Source organism: Pseudophryne corroboree, chromosome 5 (assembly GCF_028390025.1).
Source record: "Pseudophryne corroboree isolate aPseCor3 chromosome 5, aPseCor3.hap2, whole genome shotgun sequence".
Taxonomy (NCBI): Eukaryota; Metazoa; Chordata; class Amphibia; order Anura; family Myobatrachidae; genus Pseudophryne; species Pseudophryne corroboree.
The window spans coordinates 281,021,462-281,044,687 of record NC_086448.1 but is presented as its reverse complement, the minus strand read 5'-3'; the positions used below and the strand labels follow the sequence as shown (position 1 = coordinate 281,044,687).

General features: G+C 46.1%; 1 protein-coding gene across 1 annotated transcript in view; it reads right to left on the bottom strand.

Annotated features, from left to right (window-relative positions):
• TOPBP1 (DNA topoisomerase II binding protein 1) overlaps positions 1-23,226 on the bottom strand; it is a 238,014-nt gene that overhangs the window by 66,847 nt on the left and 147,941 nt on the right. Inside the window, exons 16-18 of the mRNA XM_063922375.1 lie at positions 17,600-17,712; positions 13,734-13,860; positions 6,886-7,029 (exon numbers count right to left, since the gene is read on the bottom strand). Of these exons, the coding sequence (XP_063778445.1) occupies positions 6,886-7,029; positions 13,734-13,860; positions 17,600-17,712 (384 nt within the window). The remainder of the gene's footprint in view (positions 1-6,885; positions 7,030-13,733; positions 13,861-17,599; positions 17,713-23,226) is intronic.

Below are 23,226 nucleotides of genomic sequence, written 5' to 3'. Positions count from 1 at the left end.
ACGACTTCCCGTACGCAGGCATCTGAAGTGGTCTTCAACTATTCCTGGGTATACCCTAGAAGCCGGCCCCCCACCCTGGGATCCCCCAGGGGGAGGCCCGCCCCGTCATGCGGCAGGCTTATCGGTCTTGGCTGCTGGCTGACGGGCAGCCCAGGCTCTTTTGGGCTTCGGCTTACCAGGTTTGGAAGTGCAGGCCTGCTTATGGTACGCCTGACCTTTTGCATTACCTGAAGGACGAAATGGGCGAAAGGACGTACCTTTAGACTTCGACACAGAAGGAGCGGTATTAGGCAGACAGGCAGTTTTGGCATTAGCCAAGTCAGCCACAATCGTATTTAAGTCCTCCCCAAACAGAATATCTCCCTTGAAAGGGAGTACCTCCAGGGTTTTTCTGGAGTCCAGATCCGCAGACCAGGATAACAGCCACAATATCCGGCGAGCCAGGACTGGCGTGGTAGAGGCCTTGGCTGCTAGGATACCGGCATCAGAAGCCGCCTCTTTAATATATCGAGAAGCTGTGAAAATATATGACAAGCATTGTCTAGCATGGTCAGAAGAGATTTCAGCTTCTAACTCTAAGCCTCGACAAAGCTATACCCTAAATGCGCGCATTGGCTTTCTTTTCCGCTCTGATGCTCTTACATTAACTACTTATTTTGATATTGGCACGGGGGTTGGACTGCTGCACGGCAAATGGGAATGCCCGTTAATCGGACAAATGCCGATTCACTAGGTGCCGCTGCAGCATGTTCACCTTCATAGTCTCCAGTGTCTGAATTATTCCCTCTCGTAGCATATGCACAGAAGGGCGATACCTTACTACACGGCAATACGGGAATGCCTGATTTGATGTATGCAAATTGAATATATACCATGGCAGCATATATACTTCTGTGTTTCATTGCCCGTTCATTGAGTATGGGGGTTGGAATACTGCACGACAAACGGGAATGCCCGTTAATCGGACAAACGCTGATTCAGTAGGTGCCGTTGCAGTATTTCACTCTCATAGTCTCTGGTGTCCGAATTACTCTCTTGCCAGTTCATACACAGAAGGTTGATATCTTGCTATACGGCAAACACGGGAATACCCGAATTGATGCTAATAAAGCCGGTATAGCACATTCACCTTTGTGTTTCACAGCCTCACATTTTTCACTAAACACACATATGCAAATTGAATGTGTGCTATTAACTTTACATTTCAGAAGCCATTCAATGCCTTTAGAATCACTTAACTATTTATGTACCCATAACAGCAAATGAGACAATTAGATCATTTCACATCAACACATGCTATAAGAGCTTGAGGGGTCCCCTGTTTCCATCCATTCATTGATGGGTGTTCATGGGAGGCTATTACATTGAGGGTACTGTTTTAAATAGCCAAAATATGATGTTTAATAGAACTGCACAATAAGCCTACTTACACCAAACACTCCCTCCATCGACAGTTATATTTAATCTCAAGAACGTAGGATACTATTTGACCGGAGTCTATCAATGAATTCCAGTGGATACACTATTGTTACATATAGCAAGTGTGATAGGTGAATTTATTTTATTATATTTTCAAAGTGAGGCACACCAGACATTGTTCCAGAATCATCAATAATCTGTGTCAGGGAATAAAGATTATCCCATTTTTTGACACAAATGAAGGTGCCCATTCTTGCAATATTAGTAGATAGGCTTAATCAACCCCATCCAGATGTAATCCATTTCTGACAGGTGGGGCAGAGGCAGAAACAGCTGTATACACAGTATCTTTGAAACAAGTTACAAATATGCATTAAAGATATCCCCTGCAAATTTGGTTCTTATAATTTAGAAGACTGTTACAACAAACAAATAATAATTAATAACAACAATAATAAATTAATAAAATATTACCAATTGATTAATAATGTCTTAGGTGATTCTATGTGGCTGTTGACATAGCTGGTTAGATACTGGGAGTGAATACCCAGGTAAATTAGATAGTTGATTCAGGACACTCAAATTTGCACCCTAAATGTTTTTTTGGACACATGTAAGCTATGTACGTTAGAGTATTTGACTCAGAATAAGAATTCTATAATAATATCTACAGCATAGAGGACACTGGGAGCTGAAAATTAGCATATGTTTGAGTATTTGACTCAGAATAAGAATCTCATAATAACATCTACATTATAGAGGACACTGGGAGCTGAAATTTAGCAGTGAGCCACTAACTGGGGCTCTACTATCTATTTATAGGTACATACAACAGATTCATCTGTCAACAGTATTATAATTAAATTTCATTGGTAGTTTCTGTATTCATCGGAGTGGATATATTTTAAATCTTATCACTTCTCTATCTTAGAGCACTTGATCTTTCTAAATTCTTTGTCATTTTAACCATATATTTCGCCTTGCTGACCGATTCACGGCTCTTAATGATATAATAAAAGTTATATTTTAATTACAATTCTTCTTTGTGCACCTTACCAGTACAACCCCATTCTCTTCTTTCTTTAACATGTCTAACTCCAAGGCCCATGCTTCAATAGCCTCTGCAGCCCATGTAGCTGCAATAGTGGGCCTTTGTGCAGCACTCGTGAGGGTGTAAATCGCTTTCAGACAACCCTCCACACGTTTATCCGTAGGCTCTTTTAGAGACGTGACGGTAGTGATAGGTAGAGCTGAGGAAACCACCATCCTAGCCACATGTGAGTCTACTGGAGGAGGCGTTTCCCAATTTTTAGACAGCTCTGGCGCGAGGGGATAGCGAGCCAGCAACTTCTTTTGAGGCACAAACTTCGTACCCGAGTTTTCCCAGGGTTCCTGACATATATACACTAGGTGGTCAGAGTGAGGTAAAACTTGCTTAACCACCTTCTGACGCTTGAACCTATCTGGTTTCTTAGGAGGGACGGATGGCTCGGGATCATCCGTAATCTGCAGAATTAACTTAATAGCCTCCAAAAGATCAGGAACATCCACATGTGAACTACCCTCCCCATCAGCCGTATCTGAGTCAGAACCTGAGGGGTCAGTATATGTGCCGTCTTCATCAGACGAGGTGTCAGTGACAGCAGTGGATTGTGAGGAGATAAGCGCTCACTTAGAGGACCTCTTGGACTTAGGTGAGCGTTGGTCAAACTTTTTAGTAGTCAAGGACTGGTACAACTTCTTTAATTGAGCAGATAAATCGTCCGCCCACGGCGGTTTAGCTCCAGGGGCCACATACGGTTGTACCGGCATTGGGGGTCCCATAGGGGGAGTTAGTTTATGAACTAGCGTAGGCAGAATCGTGGAAAAAGCGGCCCACGGTGGGTCAGTATGTGCCTCTGTTGCCACAGTCCCACTGGGGGGCAAGGAGCCCCCAGAACCAGAGCCCACAGCTGCTATATTCTCCTAATATGGCCCCGTGGCGTCAGCAACACCGGCAGAGTGTTCAGCCCCAGAACCATTACCCTCAGAAGCAGACATGATATAACTTGCAGTATGAGGTTAACAGTACAATTATCAGCAGCACTATACCTCTGAACCCAAACCCCTGCGCAGTGTAGTCAGCACCAGCAGAGATAAAGGAGAGATATGGTGACTAAATCAAAGAGAAAAATACGTAATACAGTATATCTTTGTGAAAATCCTATATTAGATAACACCTGACGCACCAAGCCCCCTCAGGTTATGGAATATAGGGATAGCAGGTTGAGTGAAAGACACGAAATGGACACCACTCAGCTATCAAATGCACACACAGAAAGTCACAGTTTGTACAATGCAGAGGTTATTACTGACAATAATACTGCACTGGACTAGCTTACACAGCTATATAACAATAGATATAACCGTACACAGTAAGAACTGGATGTATATCACAGGGTAATTGTACTATAAAACCCTGACTAAGTGCACTCTTTCTTAACTATCACTGTCTAAAAAGGCAGGTAGAATACTTAAGTGTCTTGTAAAGGCACAGCGCTGACAACCAGGCGGCTTTACATAGGAGGATTTGCCCAAGCAGTCCCAGGAACAGTGAGCTGAGGAATAATGGCGCCGCAGACACTGACAGGGAGTGAGGAAAAGACAGAGATGAAGCTCCAGGGCGGGAACACTTGCTAGAAATGGCGCCCTGGGGCTGGGGGAGGGGCTTCAGGTCTAAGCCTTATCCCCTCTGCTGGCAAAACCAGCGGGTACTGTGGGCGATATAAGAATTGGTTTAGAGAGAAAACCTGATCTGCGCCCATGCCCTGGTGATCTAGTGGGATCGCCTGTACTGCCAGTGTCCACCGCCAGCGCGCGCGGCCCGCCTCCCACTGACCGCGCCGGATCGCGATAAAGACCGGGTCCCGCAAGCGGGACCCACTTACCACCTCCCAAAGCGCTGCCACACGATCCTTGCAAGCCCCAGCCGTGTGTGTCTAACGTGAAGAAAACCGGAGCCTCCGCTGTAGATACCCGGCAACCAGGGCTCGGGAGTGTACAGCGCCGCTGGGGAGAGCTGGAGCTGCAGCAGTGAATGTCACAAGACATTTACCCCTGCTGCTGCCCTTGAAGTCTTCACTTTTTACCTCATAAAAAGCTTTTCATAGGGCTGCTTGGAGCAGCCCCTCTGTTAAGTGCCTGTTTACTGCAGCACCAACTACAAAACTGAGCTCCTGTGCTGGGAGGCGGGGTGATATAGGAGGCGGCGCTGTGCATTCTGGGAACAGTCAAAGCTTTGAGCCTGTTGGTGTCTCGGATCAAGATCCTACTCTACACCCCATTGTCCAATCCTTGTGGAGCCCAGTGTACCCCGCAGCAGAAATATATCTATCTATCTATATCAGTGATACAGTCTGTAAACTGGGCACCAATAGCGGCTCTCACCCTCTACACCCGGTACCAGTGATTCTGTGAACGTGTGGAGGAGCTGTATGAGGCCTCTGCTGCTTACGCAGAGGAGGGAGCCAAAATGCCGCTGAGCCCGCTCTGATGTAGCTCTGCCACCCGTAATGGCGCCAGAGCTACTAATAATGTTTATACTGGCTATGTCTCCCACACCATTTGTAGCCTCACATAAATGTTTGGTACAATAACGCCAGCCAGTCTCACGCATGGCTCCAGCGGGTCTTCCCCCAGGAGGGACACGCGCGCCTCTGCCGCACAATGAACCAGGGGACCCCCCTAGCGGGCCCCCGGTTTGTACTCCCCACAGACGATAACCTTCAGGCTCTGTTAGGGGTGTGCGGGGTGCTGCGGCTGCAACAGCTAAGGCGCAGTGCCCCGCTGAACAAACAGCCCCTCAGGACGGTGGCCCTGCAGCGGGGAAGCGGCTCTGCAGCTCACGAGGCCGGTGACCGTCCCCCCCTTAACTCCCATGGTGCAGGTATGCTGTTGCCCAAACAGCATACCGAAAGAAATAAAGGTTTAAAAGAAAATGAAGAAAAACTCTGGAGCTTGTAGAGTGTGCATCCTCTCCTGAGGGCACTTTTTTCTAAACTGCCTGTGGGATGGGACATAGAGGGGAGGAGCCAGCACACCCAGTTGAAGAAATTTAAAATGCACTGGCTCCTTTGGACCCGTCTATACCCCATCGTACTAATCTGTCCCCAATATCCCTTATGGATGCTAGAGAAACATGCAGTATAATCAGACTCTGATTAAAATTATATGCGGCATGCCTATATTCTGTATGCGACCGTGGCTGCGTTTGTAGAATATAGGCATGCCGCATTTAATTTTAATCAGCATAAATTGTTTATGCATCCTATTTTCATCGTTTTGCGAACAGGATGCATTTTACTGGAAAAAGTTGCAAGATAAGACACTCAGTGCTACCAAGTCACGCCATGGCATGACTAGAAGGGCTGTTTAACGTATACGGAGGCTACATGTAAGTGGACACAGCTGTAGTGATGAGTCAAAACCAAAATTTTGCTATTCAAAATTTAAATGTGGTGATCAGCACCCTGCCCAAAACAAATCCTACAGTGAACCCTACATAATACCAGCTTGAACAGTTAATAGCAACAACTAACAATATATATATATATATATATATATATACATACATACACACACAGGTTGAGTATCCCTTATCCAAAATGCTTGGGACCAGAGGTATTTTGGATATCGGATTTTTCCGTATTTTGGAATAATTGCATACCATAATGAGATATCATGGTGATGGGACCTAAAGCTAAGCACAGAATGCATTTATGTTACATATACACCTTATACACACAGCCGGAAGGTAATTTTAGCCAATATTTTTTGTAAGTTTGTGCATTGAACAAAGTGTGTGTACATTTGCACAATTCATTTATGTTTCATATACACCTTATATACACAGCCTGAAGGTCATTTAATACAATATTTTTAATAACTGTGTGTATTAAACAAAGTTTGTGTACATTGAGCCATCAGAAAACAAAGGTTTCACTATCTCACTCTCACGCAAAAAAGTCAGTATTTCGGAATATTCCGTATTTCGGAATATTTGGATATGGGATACTCAACCTGTATATAGAAGGCAATTAATTCCAGTCTAATTTTCCCTTTTTCCTCCATCAAATGCTACATTCCAAATTTTCCTACGTTGGGACCCAGAGTACATATAAAACATGATGACAGAGGGAAGCACTTTACACAGTGGTCTGCAAACCAGCTGTAATCTTGCCTGGGATTAACGGATATTGTATAAACTGCAATACTAATTCTACTGATTAGCTTGTACACTTTTAAATGTTATTTTTAAAAACTATTAGTGTAGGACAAGCCTAATTACTTTTTACAAAGTGCACTGCCACCAAATGAGCGGAAATCTACCACCACTCTCAATCCATATCGATACAGATGTAGCCTCATGCAGTTTTGTTGCATACACATTGCAGGTACAATTTTTGTGGAACAAAGCTCAAATCATACCTCAACATGCTTGAAGGTTGTACTTTTAGAAAGTTTACGGCTATTCTGTGTTCCATCTTGCACTGCACTGATATCCAGGCTCATTTTTGGGTTGTAGGTATGAGGGTACAGTGACTCAGGAACTAGTCTCTGTTCTTCTGCACACTGTCAGAAAGGTAACATAGGACGCATGTAAATAGGACATAGCTAAGACACCGATCATATGGTCTAAATTCAAATCTCATTAGAAAGGCCACACAAGTAAAGCTACCTTGAACTAATCACTTTATATGAATAACATGTTAAGGGATAGGGATTCCAACACACACTTGGTCCAGCAGTTTGCGCAATACAGACCAGGATAGGGGACCACAATGGCATATACAAGGAAAAAGTAACCAAACTCCACCTATATTTTTCATTCTGGATGAGGTTAAACTGAATTAAACGTAAATTTATTAAAATGATATTCCCATGTAAAATCCATGTATTAAAAACAAACTAGTTTTGGTTATGTCACATTGCTCACAAAAGTGCTAATAATCCCTCTCCTACATCGCATGCAAGGTTTTTGGCAAAGGAAATGGAAGAGACTAAAAAAAAAATAGGATTTTGATACCTACCGGTACATCCCTTTCTCCTAGTCCGTAGAGGATGCTGGGGACGACATCAAGACCATGGGATCCGCAGGAGACATGGGCACTCTAAAGACTTTTCATTGGGTGTGAACTAGCTCCTCCCTCTATGCCCCTCCTCCAGACCTCAGTTGTAGGAACTGTGCCCAGGGAGACTGACATTTCGAGGAAAAGAATTACTTAACTAGTGGTGAGATATCTACCAACTCACACCCTCAACCATGCCGCACACATGGCATTCAACATAACACATGCCAACAGGCATGAACCAATTGGAGCAACATGCTGAACTAAAATAACACAACTTGTGTAACTGTAATAACTAAACTGCAGGTAAAATACGCACTGGGACGGGCGCCCAGCATCCTCTACGGACTAGGAGAAAATGTTTTACCGGTAGGTATCAAAATCCTATTTTCTCATACGTCCTAGAGGATGCTGGGGATGATATCAAGACCATGGGGTCTATACCAAAGCTCCAGTACGGGCGGGAGAGTGCGGATGACCCTGCAGCACCGATTGACCAAACTTGAGGTCCTCATCGGCCAAGGTTTCAAACTTTAAGAACTTAGCAAATATGTGTTTGACCCTGACCAAGTAGCTGCTCGGCATTACAACTTGTTGACAACTTGTTGTCAAAGCTCTAACCACATCTAGAGATATTGAATCAGTGAATGTGTCAGTAACTACTGGCACTGCAATAGGTTGGTTTATGTGGAAAGATGAAACCACCTTCGGAAGAAAATGTTGACGAGTCCTCAACTCTGCCCTATCTTCATGGAAGATCAGGTAAGGGCTCTTGTGAGACAAGGCCCCCAATTCAGACACCCGCCTTGCGGATGCCAAAGCCAAAAGCATCACCACTTTCCAAGTGAGAAACTTCAACTCTATCTTTTGTAGAGGCTTAAAATAATCCGATTAAAGGAACCGCAATTCCTCGTTAAGGTCCCATGGTGCCACTGGAGGCACGAATGGATGCTGGATGTGCAGAACCCCTTCCACAAAGGTCTGAACCTCTGGAAGAGAGGCCAATTGTTTCTGGAAGAACACTGACAAGGCCGAAATCTGGACATTGATTGATGCCAATCGGAGGCCCGCCTCCACACCATCCTGCAGAAAATGGAGAAAACGTCCCAACTCAAACTCTTCCGTAGGAGCCTTCTTGGAGTCACACCAAGATAAATATTTTCTACAAATACGGTGGTAACGTTTCGACGTTACTCCCTTTCTGGCCTGAATAAGGGTGGGAATGACCTCTTCGGGAATACCCTTCCTGGCTAGGATACGGCGCTCAACAGCCATGCCGTCAAACGTAGCCGCGGTAAGTCTTGGTACACACACGGCCCCTGCTGCAGCAGGTCCTCTCGAGGAGGAAGAGGCCGAGGATCTCCTATGAGTAACTGCTGAAGATCTGGGTACCAAGCCCTCCTTGGCCAGTCTTGGGCAATGAAGATTGCTCGAACCCTTGTTTTTCTTATGATCCTGAGTACTTTTGGGATCAGCGGAAGTGGAGGGAAGACATACACTGACGGAAACACCCACTGGGTCACCAGTGCATCCACTGCTACTGCTTGAGGGTCCCTCAACCTGGAACAGTATCTCTGAAGCTTCTTGTTGAGACGAGACGCCATCATGTCTATTTGAAGAACTCCCCAAAGACTTGTCACTCTCCTGGATGGAGATCGTGTCTGCTGAGAAAGTCTGCTTCCCAGTTGTCTACTCCCGGAATGAATATTGCCGACAGAGCTTGTAGATGTTTTTCTGCCCAGCGGAGGATTTTTGTCGCCTCTGCCATTGCCGCTCTGCTTTTCGTTCCGCCCTGCCTGTTTATGTATGCGACTGCTGTTACATTGTCCGCCTGGATCTGCACGGGACAGTCTTGAAGAAGATGTACTGCTTGTTGAAGTCCGTTGTAAATGGCTCTTCGCTCCAGAACGTTTATGTGAAGGCAGGCTTCCTGTTGTGACCAACGTCCCTGGAAGTTTTCTCCCTGAGAGACTGCTCCCCAGCCTCGGAGACTTGCATCCGTGGTTACCAGGACCCATTCCTGAATCCCGAACCTGCGTCCCTCTAGTAGGTGAGAGCTGTGTAACCACCACAGGAGCGAAATCCTGGTTTTTGACGGCAGGATTATCTTTCTGCGCATGTGTAGGTGTGACCCCGACCACTTGTCCAACAGGTCCCACTGGAATACTCTTGCATGGAACCTGCCAAACTGTATGGCCTCGTAGGCCGCCACAATCTTCCCCAACAACCGAATACACTGATGGATTGACACACTTGATGGTTTCAATATCTGTTTTACCATTTTCTGGATTTCCAGAGCCTTTTCCAGCGGAAGAAATACTCTCTGAACTTCTGTGTCCAGAATCATCCCGAGGAAAGACAACCTTGTCGTCGGTTCCAACTGTGACTTTGGGTAATTTATGATCCACCCGTGTTGTTGGAGTATTGACAGAGAGAGTGATATGTTTTGTAACAACTGCTCCCTGGATCTCGCCTTTATCAGGAGGTCGTCCAGATAAGGAATTATATTGACTCCTTTCTGACGAAGGAGAACCATCATCTCCACCATCACCTTGGTGAATACCCTCGGCGCCGTGGAGAGACCGAAAGGTAACGTCTGGAATTGGTAATGGCAATCCTGAACCGCAAATCTCAGATAAACCTGGTGAGGAGGATAAATGGGAACATGCAGGTAAGCATCCTTTATGTCCACTGACACCAAGTAGTCCCCCTCCTCCAGACTGGCAATCACTGCCCGAAGTGATTCCAACTTGAACTTGAACCTTTTTAGGTAACCATTCAGATCCTTTAGATTTAGGATCGGTCTGACCTAGCCGTCCGGCTTCGGAACCACAAAGAGGCTTGAATAAAAACCCCTCCCTTGTTGTGACAACGGTACCAGGACTATGACCTGGTTTTGACCATTTTTGGATTGCCGCTCTTACTGCTTCTCTTTCTGACGGAGAAACTGGCAAGGTCGATTTGAAAAATCGGCATGGGGGAACGTCTTGAAACTCCAGCTTGTACCCCTGGGATACTATTTGCAACACCCAGGGATCCAGGCCAGACAGAATCCAATCCTGGCTGAAGAGTCTGAGACGTGCCCACACCCGAGCAGCCTCCCGCAAGGGAGCTCCAGCGTCATGCTGGGGATTTGGCAGAAGTAGGGGTAGACTTCTGCTCTTGGGAACCTGGAGCCGCTGTGGGCTTCTTTCCCCTTCCTGCAAAGAAGGGGGAACCTCTCGTCTTTTTTTATTTATTGGGCCGAAAGGACTGCATTTGCGGGTGATAGGTCTTTTTGCCGATGCAGACGCAGAGGGCAAAAATGTCGACTTACCTGCGGTAGCCTCCGAGACTAACGCATCCAGGCCATCGCCAAATAAGGCCTCACCTTTATATGGGAGAGCCTCCATGTTTCTTTTGGAATCTGCATCCGCGTTCCACTGGCGAATCCACAACGCCCGCCTAGCCGATACTGCCATGGTAGCGGCCTGTGAACTCAAGAGTCCAATATCCTTCATTGCTTCCAGCATGTAGGCGGCAGCGTCCTTGATATTCCCTAACTTAAGGAGTATCTCATCTTTATCAATTGTGTCAATTTCTGCTGACACGCTTTCTGATCGTTTTTCAATAGCGCGACTCACCCATGCGCAGGCAATAGTGGGCCTAATCAGTGTACCATTGGTAACATAAATGGATTTCAATGTCGTTTCCATTTTGCGGTCTGCCGGCTCTTTAAGAGAAGCCGTGCCAGGAGCAGGGAGAATTACCTTCTTTGTCAACCTGGAAAGTGCCCTGTCTAACACAGGGGGTGACTCCCACTTTTTTCTGTCCTCAGCCGGGAAAGGGTAAGCTAGGTGAATCCTTTTGGGAATACGAAATCTTTTATCAGGATTCACCCACATCCCTTCAAACAGAGCATTTAGTTCGTGTGAAGGGGGGGGAAAGTGACTTTGGACTTCTTTTCCTTACATAAATACGCCTTCTCCTGAGGTACAGGAGTGGTTTCTGTAACCTCCAACACGTCCCTTATAGCCACAATCATATATTGTATATTTTTCGCCAATTTATGATCTCTCTCTCTGGATTCACTATCGTCGACACAAGAGTCAGAATCCGTGTTGGTGTCAGTGTTTACAACATTTGCAAATGGTCTCTTATGTGACCCAGAGGGGCCGCCCGCATAAGGAATAACAGCATCCTGAAAAATCACATCTTCCACAGATTTTCTCCAGCATGCAGCCTTAAGGCCCGTACACACTGGTCGATATATCGGCCGTTCTCTTGAATGGCCGATATATCGCGGAACCGTCGGCCAGTGTGTACAGCCGATACGTCTGTGAACTCCGTCGTTCACAGACGTATCGCGTCGGCTGCGCAGCACAGCCGACGGCCAATATATCTACCGATATATTGGCGCGTCGCTGTGTGTGTACGGGGCGGTTGGCCGACCGCCCGTACACATGCTGCGGCGGCCGGCGGTGATTGACAGGTGAACTGGGCGGGCGTGCCAGTTCATGACGTCAGTCCCCGACGGATCGGGCAGTGTGTATGCTCAACACACTGCCCGATCCGTCCATAGATATATCTGCAGATCAATTGATCTGCAGATATATCTACTAGTGTGTACCCACCTTTAGATTCAGAGTTATCTAATATACGGTTAATCAGATGCATACTGTCATGTATCTCTTCACCCATGCAGGCTCTTGGTGTGCCGGTAGCGCCACCACATTACAACTCTGTCTCTAAAATGGCTTCCTTCGGGGAGGAACTCCCTGCCTCAGACATGCCTCACACGTGTACAGCACACCAACAGACACACTGGAACTTATTTTGGGGACAGACCCACAGTAAATCTGTCAGAGGGACACAGGATAGGAGCAGCCAGTTCACAATCCCAGCGCCAGTATTTCCTGTGAGCACAGTATGTCCACAGCCTAACAGCGCTTTTTAAATAGTAATAAACACTATCAAATGCACCACAATCGCTTTGTGCCCCCCCTTAATAGCACCCTGTACTTGTCAGAAGTGGAGGAGAGGACCAGCGTGTTCTCTGCAGCCTGAGGAGAGAGAGAAAATGGCGCTGAGTAGTGTACTGGCTGCCTGAGGAAGAAGCTCCGCCCCCGCATTGGCGCGTCCTTACACTCATACAAACACTGTAATATTTATACTGGCAGGGGTAGGGCTGTGCTAGCTGCAACTTATTCCCCCTTTTAGCCAGTTTGAGGTATTTTTCTTGCTGCCCCCCCCCCCCCCCCGCACCATGCAGTGCCTGTGTGTGTGGGCAGCAATGGCGCGCTGCGCTCCCGCCAGCCGCGCGGCACCTCAGCCGTCACTTACTTGATAGAGGATCATTCTTCTTATACTCATCTGACTTCTGGCTCTGTGAGTGGGGTGACGGCGTGCTGTGGGAGTGAGCATCTAGATACGGCTAGCGTTCAGTTCCCTTCAGGAGCTAATGGTGTCCTGTCAGCCAGAAGCAGAGCCATGAAACTCTGAGGAAGTTGGTTCTGCTTCTGCCCCCTCAGTCCCACGAAGAAGGGAGTCTGATGCTAGCAGATCTCCCTGAAAATAAAAAACCTAACATAAGTCTTTTCAGAGAAACTCAGTAGAGCTCCTCAGAGTGCATCCAGTTGACCTGGGCACATTTATAAAACTGAGGTCTGGAGGAGGGGCATAGAGGGAGGAGCCAGTTCACACCCAATGAAAAGTCTTTAGAGTGCCCATGTCTCCTGCGGATCCCGTCTATATCCCATGGTCTTGATGTCCTCACCAGCATCCTCTAGGATGTATGAGAAAATGGAATACATGGCTTGCATATAAAAGAATGTATTGGGAGAAATGATGACCAATGAATCCTCAAGGACAATGGTCAACTTTAAGGGCTAATTTATTAAACAAACACTCAAAAACAAAACAAAACAAAACAAAAATCCCAGTACATAATGTATATCACTGCATTTTTTTGTTGTCTTTGCAATTAACAGGCCAACACAAAAATAAAGTGATGAGGTACATACGGAATGTACAAGTCCTTAGTTTTATGGTACAGCACATTGCTCCATTCTGTGGTCTTATTAACTGGAGAATTTCATGACTTCATTTCCTGCTAACTGCCGAGTCGGTATTACATATATGTACATGTTTACAAATTATATAATTATGTAAAGAAAATAAATTTTTTAAATAGAGCATAAACAAAAAACAAATTTACATGACACATACAGCCAGGAGCCAGTGGTCAGACACTATGTAGATGCCACTTCTTTCTTTTACGGATTTGAATTCACGGTTTGTGTCAGTTTGTCTTCCTTGATATACAAAATGAGTTACACTTTCATCAAAACACCACCTATAACAAAAACAAATTCACATTTTTAATTAACATCTGCTGTAGACATATAAATAGCTGAACATACAGTGTGTGTGTGTGTGTGTGTGTGTGTGTATGTATTATATATATATATATATATATATATATATATACATACACATATATATATATACATACACATATATGTATATATGTATATATATATATATATATATATATATATATATATATATATATATATATATATATATATACACATATATATATATATATATATATATATATATATATATATATATATATAGACAAATTATCCTTCCCAACCTGTGGCTCAGGTATTATGCGGCGAAGGAAACAGGCGGCACTCCAAGGACTTGTGTAGAAACTTGTTTTTGTATTCAAAGCATAGTGACAAAAAAACAAAACAAAAATACAGGTATCTTACAACGTTTCAAGGCATGGCAGCCTTTTCATCAGGTAAGTAACCCTGGTGCTGTGAAGAAAAACAAAAAACGAACCAAACTCGTTTTTTGCTTTTCTTCACAGCACCAGGGTTACTTACCTGATGAAAAGGCTGCCATGCCTTGAAACGTTGTAAGATACCTGTATTTTTGTTTTGTTTTTTTGTCACTATGCTTTGAATACAAAAACAAGTTTCTACACAAGTCCTTGGAGTGCCGCCTGTTTCCTTCGCCGCATAATACCTGAGCCACAGGTTGGGAAGGATAATTTGTCTACATTATCATTTGGAGGGCACCCAGGCATTTCTTTCTTTTATCAGAGTGCCGGATGTTTTTTCCTGTGTGTATATATATATATATATATATATATATATATATATATATATTCGTGTAAAGCATACTTGCCTAGTGTTCACGCTAGGCTGTTTTAGCAGGGCTGACACTTTAGCGGCGCCCTGCTAAAACGGATTGCCACAGTGTGAATATATTCCCATAAAGGGAGCACCTGCAGTAAGCCCAGTACCTCTAGGCACGCCCCCCCATCAGTGACGACCCTTACAGGGACGCCGGCGTTGCTGTGCCCCCTTTTCAGGTGCACGTGCTAACTGCCCGGCATCTCAGCTCCCTACCCAAGTCCTGGGGGAACACTACTTACCTACTTGCGGGAGACTCAAGATTTTTCGGGGTTAGTCCTGGAAGAGTGGGTACGCCTCCTGCGTCCTGCCCGCTTCCTAGGGAGGTGGGGAACCGCAGGTCAAAATGCAGGTGGCATAGCTATAATGATGCAAATCACTGTCATTTTAGCCATGCCTCTTCCTCGAAGACCCGTGATTCGCAGTCATCGGGAAGGGACCTGATGATGCGGACAGCTGGCCCCACCCCGCGGGGCCGCGCATCATTCATTGTTGGTGCATACACACTGAAAGTTATGAATTATATCTTGTTCATTAATGAATGAGATCGTTCATATTTTTCAGTGTAATCGGCCAGTGTGCCATAAAACATCTGAATTACATCATTATTTAAGAAAGAACGAGCTACAGTATTTGGGTGGAAGGTTTTTTGGTTTCTGCACCAGTCAACAACATACAGTAAGGTTGATTTTGGAAATATAAGACAAGAAAGGATATTAAAGACCGCGGTTGCTTAAGGGATGTACATGAGTCTTAGGCTGGGTACACACCTGAACTACTTGTAATTGGACTGATTTTACATCCAATCTCTCTTGAGCCCAGAACAAACAATATTGTACACACTATCCAATACGGAATACGAACAATATATAGTATTGTTTGTCTGATATGATTTATCATTACTTCGTACATACTACACCAATCACTGGCTAATTTTAATAATGGGCTGTGCTGTAAAAGGGGTGTATTGTATGGTCTGGTCTGCCATACACACTACACGATTGGCACCTAAATGCACACGAGATCGTCCGGTTGGCCGTGCACAACTGTGCATACACACAAGATGATGTAGACAATTAGGGGTATATGCAATTGCGGTCGAATTCCCGAAAATGTCGAAAAACTGGACATTTTCGCCAAAAAATAAAATAAAAAAAAATTCACAATGCAATACAGTACTTTTCGTCAAAAAAACGGCCATTCCAAATTCGACTTTTTGAAATTCGACATTTGTCAAATTCGACGTTTCTGCAATGGTACAAATGCGGCATTTTGACAAAAGTATATTCAATTGAAGATTGTAAATTCGACAACAGTGCTTTTAGACAGTAAATTCGTCATTTTCAATCCGCCACACTTTGCTGGCGGAATCTAATAAAAAATTTTAAAAACATGTTTTTTTTGTGTTTTTTTTATTGGTAATAGCATATCTATTTATATTAGAAGGGATTAGGTACTTGGTTTGTCTATTTAGGAGGCACAAGTATTATAATTATAATTAAGTATTATACGTCGACATTGGAGACGTGGCCAGAGTCGGCGTGTCAACATAGGTAAGTATGTGTGTCGGCATGTGTGAAATAAAGTTGTATTTTCACGGTGTGCGTGTCCTGTTTTTATTTGGGTATTTTTTTTTTGCAGTAGAACTACAGGTACCAGCGGGCCCGTTCCCCCCCCCCGCATGCTGGTACTTGTGGTTCTCCAAGTACCGGCTTGCGGGGTAGGCTTGCTGGGACTTGTAGTTCTTCTGCAAAAAACAATATTCTTACATTTTCAACAAGGCTATCAGCCCCCCATCCGCAGCCCTTGGATGGGGGGGGGGGGGACGGACAGGCTCGGGCTTCACCCCTGGCCTTGGGTTGCTGGGGGGGACGGGACCCCTTGATTGAAGGGGTCCGCACTCCTCCAGGGTACCCCGGCCAGGGGTGACTAGTTGGGTATTTAATGCCACGGCCGCAGGGCGCTGTATAAAAGTGACCCCCGGCTGTGGCATTATCTGTCCAGCTAGTGGAGCCCGGTGCTGGTACAAAAAATACAGGGGACCCCCCTACTCTTTTTGTCCCCTGTATTTTTTGCACCAGGACCAGGCGCAGAGCCCGGTGCTGGTTGTTAAAATACGGGGGATCCCCTGTCATTTTTTTCCCCGTATTTTGGCAACCAGGACCGGCTCAAAGAGCCCGAGGCTGGTTATGCTTAGGAGGGGGGACCCCACGCAAAAATTTTTCGGGTTTTTTACCGTTTTTTAAACATTTTAAAAAATGTAATCAAAATCCGTCAAATCGGCCGTTTTTCGAAAGCGGGACTGTCGAATTCGTTTTTTATTGAATATGTCGAATTCCGGCACCCACCTGTCGGAATTCGACGGTCGAATTGTGTCGAATTTAAAAACGGGCGAAAAAGTGCTGCAATTAGCCCGGAATTGCATATACCCCATAGTTGTTCAAATACAGCAAATCGGCCCAATATTGTTCAGGTGTGTACTCAGCCTTATACAGTACTTGGATAACCAATACCATAAAATGTATACATTAGACTCAGCATACAGTCTTTGTTTATTTTGTCATTTACACTAATCAGGATTGTGGCAGCACACTTGAATATTCTATGACCTTGTTCGCATACTGAACGTTTAATACATTGTTACATTTTGTACTGTTTTCATGTATTTTAAGTTTATTGAGTATTCATTCTCCATTCTCCTTTCTGCATGGTATCAACTTCCATATGAGGGTAATATCTTAATTTGAGCACTGGGTGTTCATTTTCAGAAATTATTAAATTAGATTGGATTCCACATTATCTCAGGTGCTATCACAAGTACACTAGTATCGATGTGCGTTGCGCTCTTATTGTTTCTAATTAGTACATCTTACTGCACACTACCTGTATTCTGCTCCGAGTGAGGCTGCTATGCCATTCAGTTCCCCTTGTCTTTTACTGAGCTTCTTGCTCACACAAATAACTACATCACTAAGTACTCTGGGTTCTTCATCAACCTGTACAACAAAAAGAGAATTAATGACTGTTGAGCAATCCTGTACTGCAACTAAACTTATATAATACTTAACAAATCTAAAATAAGCAGTTTGATCAGCTTCAATACTTAGTAATGCTTCTCTGATGCCAGTGTCTGATAATTATGAAGGCAGGATTTATGGGGTCACACAAATTTGTTTAGATATAAAGAAACAAAAACAAAAAAACAAACACAATAATAATAAGAATTTACTCACCGGTAATTCTATTTCTCGTAGTCCGTAGTGGATGCTGGGACTCCGTAAGGACCATGGGGAATAGCGGCTCCGCAGGAGACTGGGCGCAACTAAAAGAAAGCTTTAGACTAACTGGTGTGCACTGGCTCCTCCCACTATGACCCTCCTCCAGACTTCAGTTAGGATACTGTGCCCGGAAGAGCTGACACAATAAGGAAGGATTTTGAATCCCGGGTAAGACTCATACCAGCCACACCAATCACACCGTATAACTCGTGATACAATACCCAGTTAACAGTATGATAACAACTGAGCCTCTCAACAGATGGCTCAACAATAACCCTTTAGTTAAACAATAACTATATACAAGTATTGCGGACAATCCGCACTTGGGATGGGTGCCCAGCATCCACTACGGACTACGAGAAATAGAATTACCGGTGAGTAAATTCTTATTTTCTCTGACGTCCTAAGTGGATGCTGGGACTCCGTAAGGACCATGGGGATTATACCAAAGCTCCCAAACGGGCGGGAGAGTGCGGATGACTCTGCAGCACCGAATGGGCAAACTCTAGGTCCTCCTCAGCCAGGGTGTCAAACTTGTAGAATTTAGCAAATGTGTTTGACCCCGACCAAGTAGCTGCTCGGCCAAGTTGTAAAGCCGAGACCCAAGAAGAGCCCACCTTCCTCGTGGAATGGGCTTTCACTGATTTAGGATGCGGCAGTCCAGCCGCAGAATGTGCAAGCTGAATCGTACTACAGATCCAGCGAGCAATAGTCTGCTTTGAAGCAGGTGCACCCAACTTGTTGGGCGCATGCAGGATAAATAGCGAGTCAGTCTTTCTGACGCCAGCTGTCCTGGAAACATAAATTTTCAGGGCCCTGACTACGTCCAACAACTTGGAAGCCTCCAAGTCTTTAGTAGCCGCAGGCACCACAATAGGTTGGTTCAAATGAAAAGCAGATACCACCTTAGGGAGAAACTGGGGACGAGTCCTCAGTTCTGCCCTATCCATATGAAAAATCAGATAAGGGCTATTACATGACAAAGCCGCCAATTCTGATACACGCCTGGCCGAAGCCAAGGCCAACAACATGACCACTTTCCACGTGAGATATTTAAATTCCACGGTTTTAAGTGGCTCAAACCAATGAGACTTTAGGAAATCCAACACCACGTTGAGATCCCAAGGTGCCACTAGAGGCACAAAAGGGGGCTGAATATGCAGCACTCCCTTAACAAAAGTCTGAACTTCAGGCAGTGAAGCCAGTTCTCTTTGAAAGAAAATCGATAGAGCCGAAATCTGGACTTTAATGGAACCCAATTTTAGGCCCATAGTCACCCCTGACTGTAGGAAGTGCAGGAAACGGCCCAGCTGAAATTCTTCCGTTGGGGCCTTCCTGGCCTCACACCACGCAACATATTTTCGCCAAATGCGGTGATAATGGTTCGCGGTCACTTCTTTCCTAGCTTTAATCAGCGTAGGAATGACTTCCTCCGGAATGCCCTTTTCCTTCAGGATCCGGCGTTAAACCGCCATGCCGTCAAACGCAGCCGCGGTAAGTCTTGGAACAGACAGGGCCCCTGCTGTAGCAGGTCCTGTCTGAGTGGCAGAGGCCATGGGTCCTCTGAGATCATTTCTTGAAGTTCCGGGTACCAAGCTCTTCTTGGCCAATCCGGAACAATAAGTATAGTTCTTACTCCTCTTCTCCTTATTATCCTCAGTACCTTTGGTATGAGAGGAAGAGGAGGGAACACATAAACCGACCGGTACACCCACGGTGTCACTAGAGCGTCCACAGCTATCGCCTGAGGGTCTCTTGACCTGGCGCAATATCTTTCTAGCTTTTTGTTTAGGCGGGACGCCATCATGTCCACCTGTGGCCTTTCCCAACGGTTTACAATCAGTTGGAAGACTTCTGGATGAAGTCCCCACTCTCCCGGGTGGAGGTCGTGCCTGCTGAGGAAGTCTGCTTCCCAGTTGTCCACTCCCGGAATGAACACTGCTGACAGTGCTAACACGTGATTTTCCGCCCATCGGAGAATCCTTGTGGCTTCTGCCATCGCCATCCTGCTTCTTGTGCCGCCCTGTAGGTTTACATGGGCGACTGCCGTGATGTTGTCTGACTGGATCAGTACCGGCTGGTTTTGAAGCAGGGGTTTTGCTTGACTGAGGGCATTGAAAATGGCCCTCAGTTCCAGAATATTTATGTGTAGGGAAGTCTCCTGACTCGACCATAGCCCTTGGAAGTTTCTTCCCTGTGTGACTGCCCCCCAGCCTCGAAGGCTGGCATCCGTGGTCACCAGGATCCAGTCCTGTATGCCAAATCTGCGGCCCTCTTGAAGATGAGCACTTTGCAGCCACCACAGCAGAGACACCCTGGTCCTTGGAGACAGGGTTATCAGCCGATGCATCTGAAGATGCGATCCGGACCACTTGTCCAACAGGTCCCACTGAAAGGTTCTTGCATGGAACCTGCCGAATGGAATTGCTTCGTAGGAAGCTACCATCTTTCCCAGGATCCGCGTGCAGTGATGCACCGACACCTGTTTTGGTTTTAGGAGGCCTCTGACTAGAGATGACAGCTCCTTGGCCTTCTCCTCGGGAGAAACACTTTTTTCTGTTCTGTGTCCAGAACCATCCCCAGGAACTGTAGACGTGTCGTAGGGACCAGCTGTGACTTTGGAATATTTAGAATCCAGCCGTGCTGTTGTAGCACCTCCCGAGATAGTGCTACCCCGACCCACAACTGCTCCCTGGACCTCGCCTTTATCAGGAGATCGTCCAAGTACGGGATAATTAAAACTCCCTTCTTTCGAAGGAGTATCATCATTTCGGCCATTACCTTGGTAAAGACCCTCGGAGCCGTGGATAGACCAAACGGCAACGTCTGGAATTGGTAATGACAATCCTGTACCACAAATCTGAGGTACTCCTGGTGAGGATGGTAAATGGGGACATGCAGGTAAGCATCCTTGATGTCCAGTGATACCATGTAATCCCCCTCGTCAAGGCTTGCAATAACCGCCCTGAGCGATTCCATCTTGAACTTGAATTTTTTTATATATGTGCTCAAGGATTTCAAATTTAAAATGGGTCTCACCGAACCGTCCGGTTTCGGTACCACAAACTTTGTGGAATAGTAACCCCGTCCTTGTTGAAGTAGGGGCACCTTGACTATCACCTGCTGGGAATACAGCTTGTGAATTGCCTCTAGCACTGCCTCCGTGCCTGAGGGAGTTGTTGGCAAGGCAGATTTGAGGAAACGGCGGGGGGGGAGACGTCTCGAATTCCAGCTTGTACCCCTGAGATACTACTTGAAAGATCCAGGGATCCACCCGTGAGAGAGCCCACTGATTGCTGAAATTTTTGAGACGTGCCCCCACCGTACCCGGCTCCGCCTGTGGAGCCCCAGCGTCATGCGGTGGACTTGGAGGAAGCGGGGGAGGACTTTTGCTCCTGGGAACTGGCTGTATGCTGCAGCTTTTTCCCTCTACCTCTGGGCAGAAAGGACGCGCCTTTAACCCGCTTGCCCTTATGGGGCCGAAAGGACTGTACCTGATAATACGGTGCTTTCTTTGGCTGTGAGGGAACATGGGGTAAAAATGCAGATTTCCCAGCAGTTGCTGTGGAAACTAGGTCCGAGAGACCATCCCCGAACAACTCCTCACCTTTATAAGGCAAAACTTCCATGTGCCTTTTTGAGTCTGCATCACCTGTCCACTGCCGAGTCCATAACCCTCTCCTGGCAGAAATGGACATTGCACTTATTTTAGATGCCAGCCGGCAAATATCCCTCTGTGCATCTCTCATGTATAAGACTGCGTCTTTAATATGCTCTACGGTTAGCAATAGTGTCCCTGTCTAGGGTATCAATATTTTCCGACAGGGAATCTGACCACGCAGCTGCAGCACTGCACATCCATGCTGAAGCAATAGCTGGTCTCAGTATAATACCTGTGTGTGTATATACAGACTTCAGGATAGCCTCCTGCTTTCTATCAGCAGGCTCCTTTAGGGCGGCCGTATCCGGAGACGGTAGTGCCACCTGCTTTGACAAGCGGGTGACCGCTTTATCCACCCTAGGGGATGTTTCCCAACGTGACCTATCCTCTGGCGGGAAAGGGTACGTCATTAGTAACCTTTTAGAAATTACCAGTTTCTTATCGGGGGAAGCCCACGCTTCTTCACACACTTCATTTAATTCCTCAGATGGAGGAAAAACTACTGGTAGTTTTTTCTCTCCAAACATAATACCCTTTTTTGTGGTACCTGGGGTAACATCAGAAATGTGCAACACATTTTTCATAGCCTCAATCATGTAACGTGTGGCCCTATTGGAAGTTACATTAGTCTCATCGTCGTCGACACTGGAGTCAGTATCCGTGTCGACATCTGTGTCTGCCATCTGAGGTAGCGGGCGTTTTAGAGCCCCTGATGGCTTTTGAGACGCCTGGGCAGGCACAGGCTGAGAAGCCGGCTGTCCCATATTTGGTATGTCGTCAAACCTTTTATGTAAGGAGTCGACACTGTCACGTAATTCCTTCCACATAACCATCCACTCAGGTGTCGGCCCCGCAGGGGGTGACATCACATTTATAGGCATCTGCTCCGCCTCCACATAAGCCTCCTCATCAAACATGTCGACACAGCCGTACCGACACACCGCACACACTCAGGGAATGCTCAGAGGACAGGACCCCACAAAGCCCTTTGGGGGGACAGAGAGAGAGTATGCCAGCACACACCAGAGCGCTATAATAATACAGGGATTAACTGAATTATTTCCCCTTATAGCTGCTATATAAGTTATACTGCGCCTAAATTTAGTGCCCCCCCTCTCTTTTTTACCCTTAGTAGCTTGATACTGCAGGGGAGAGCCAGGGAGCGATCCTTCCAGCGGAGCTGTGAGGGAAAAATGGCGCCAGTGTGCTGAGGGAGTTAGCCCTGCCCCTTTTTCGGCTGACTTTCTCCCGCTTTTTTCAGGAATTCTGGCAGGGGTAATTTATCACATATATAGCCTCTGGGACTATATATTGTGGTGATTTGCCAGCCAAGGTGTTTATATTGCTGCTCAGGGCGCCCCCCCCCCAGCGCCCTGCACCCATCAGTGACCGGAGTGTGAGGTGTGCATGAGGAGCAATGGCGCACAGCTGCAGTGCTGTGCGCTACCTTGTTGAAGACCGAGGTCTTCTGCCGCCGATTTTCCGGACCACTTCTTGCTTCTGGCTCTGTAAGGGGGACGGCTCCGGGACCGAACGATCGAGGTCGGGTCCTGTGTTCGATCCCTCTGGAG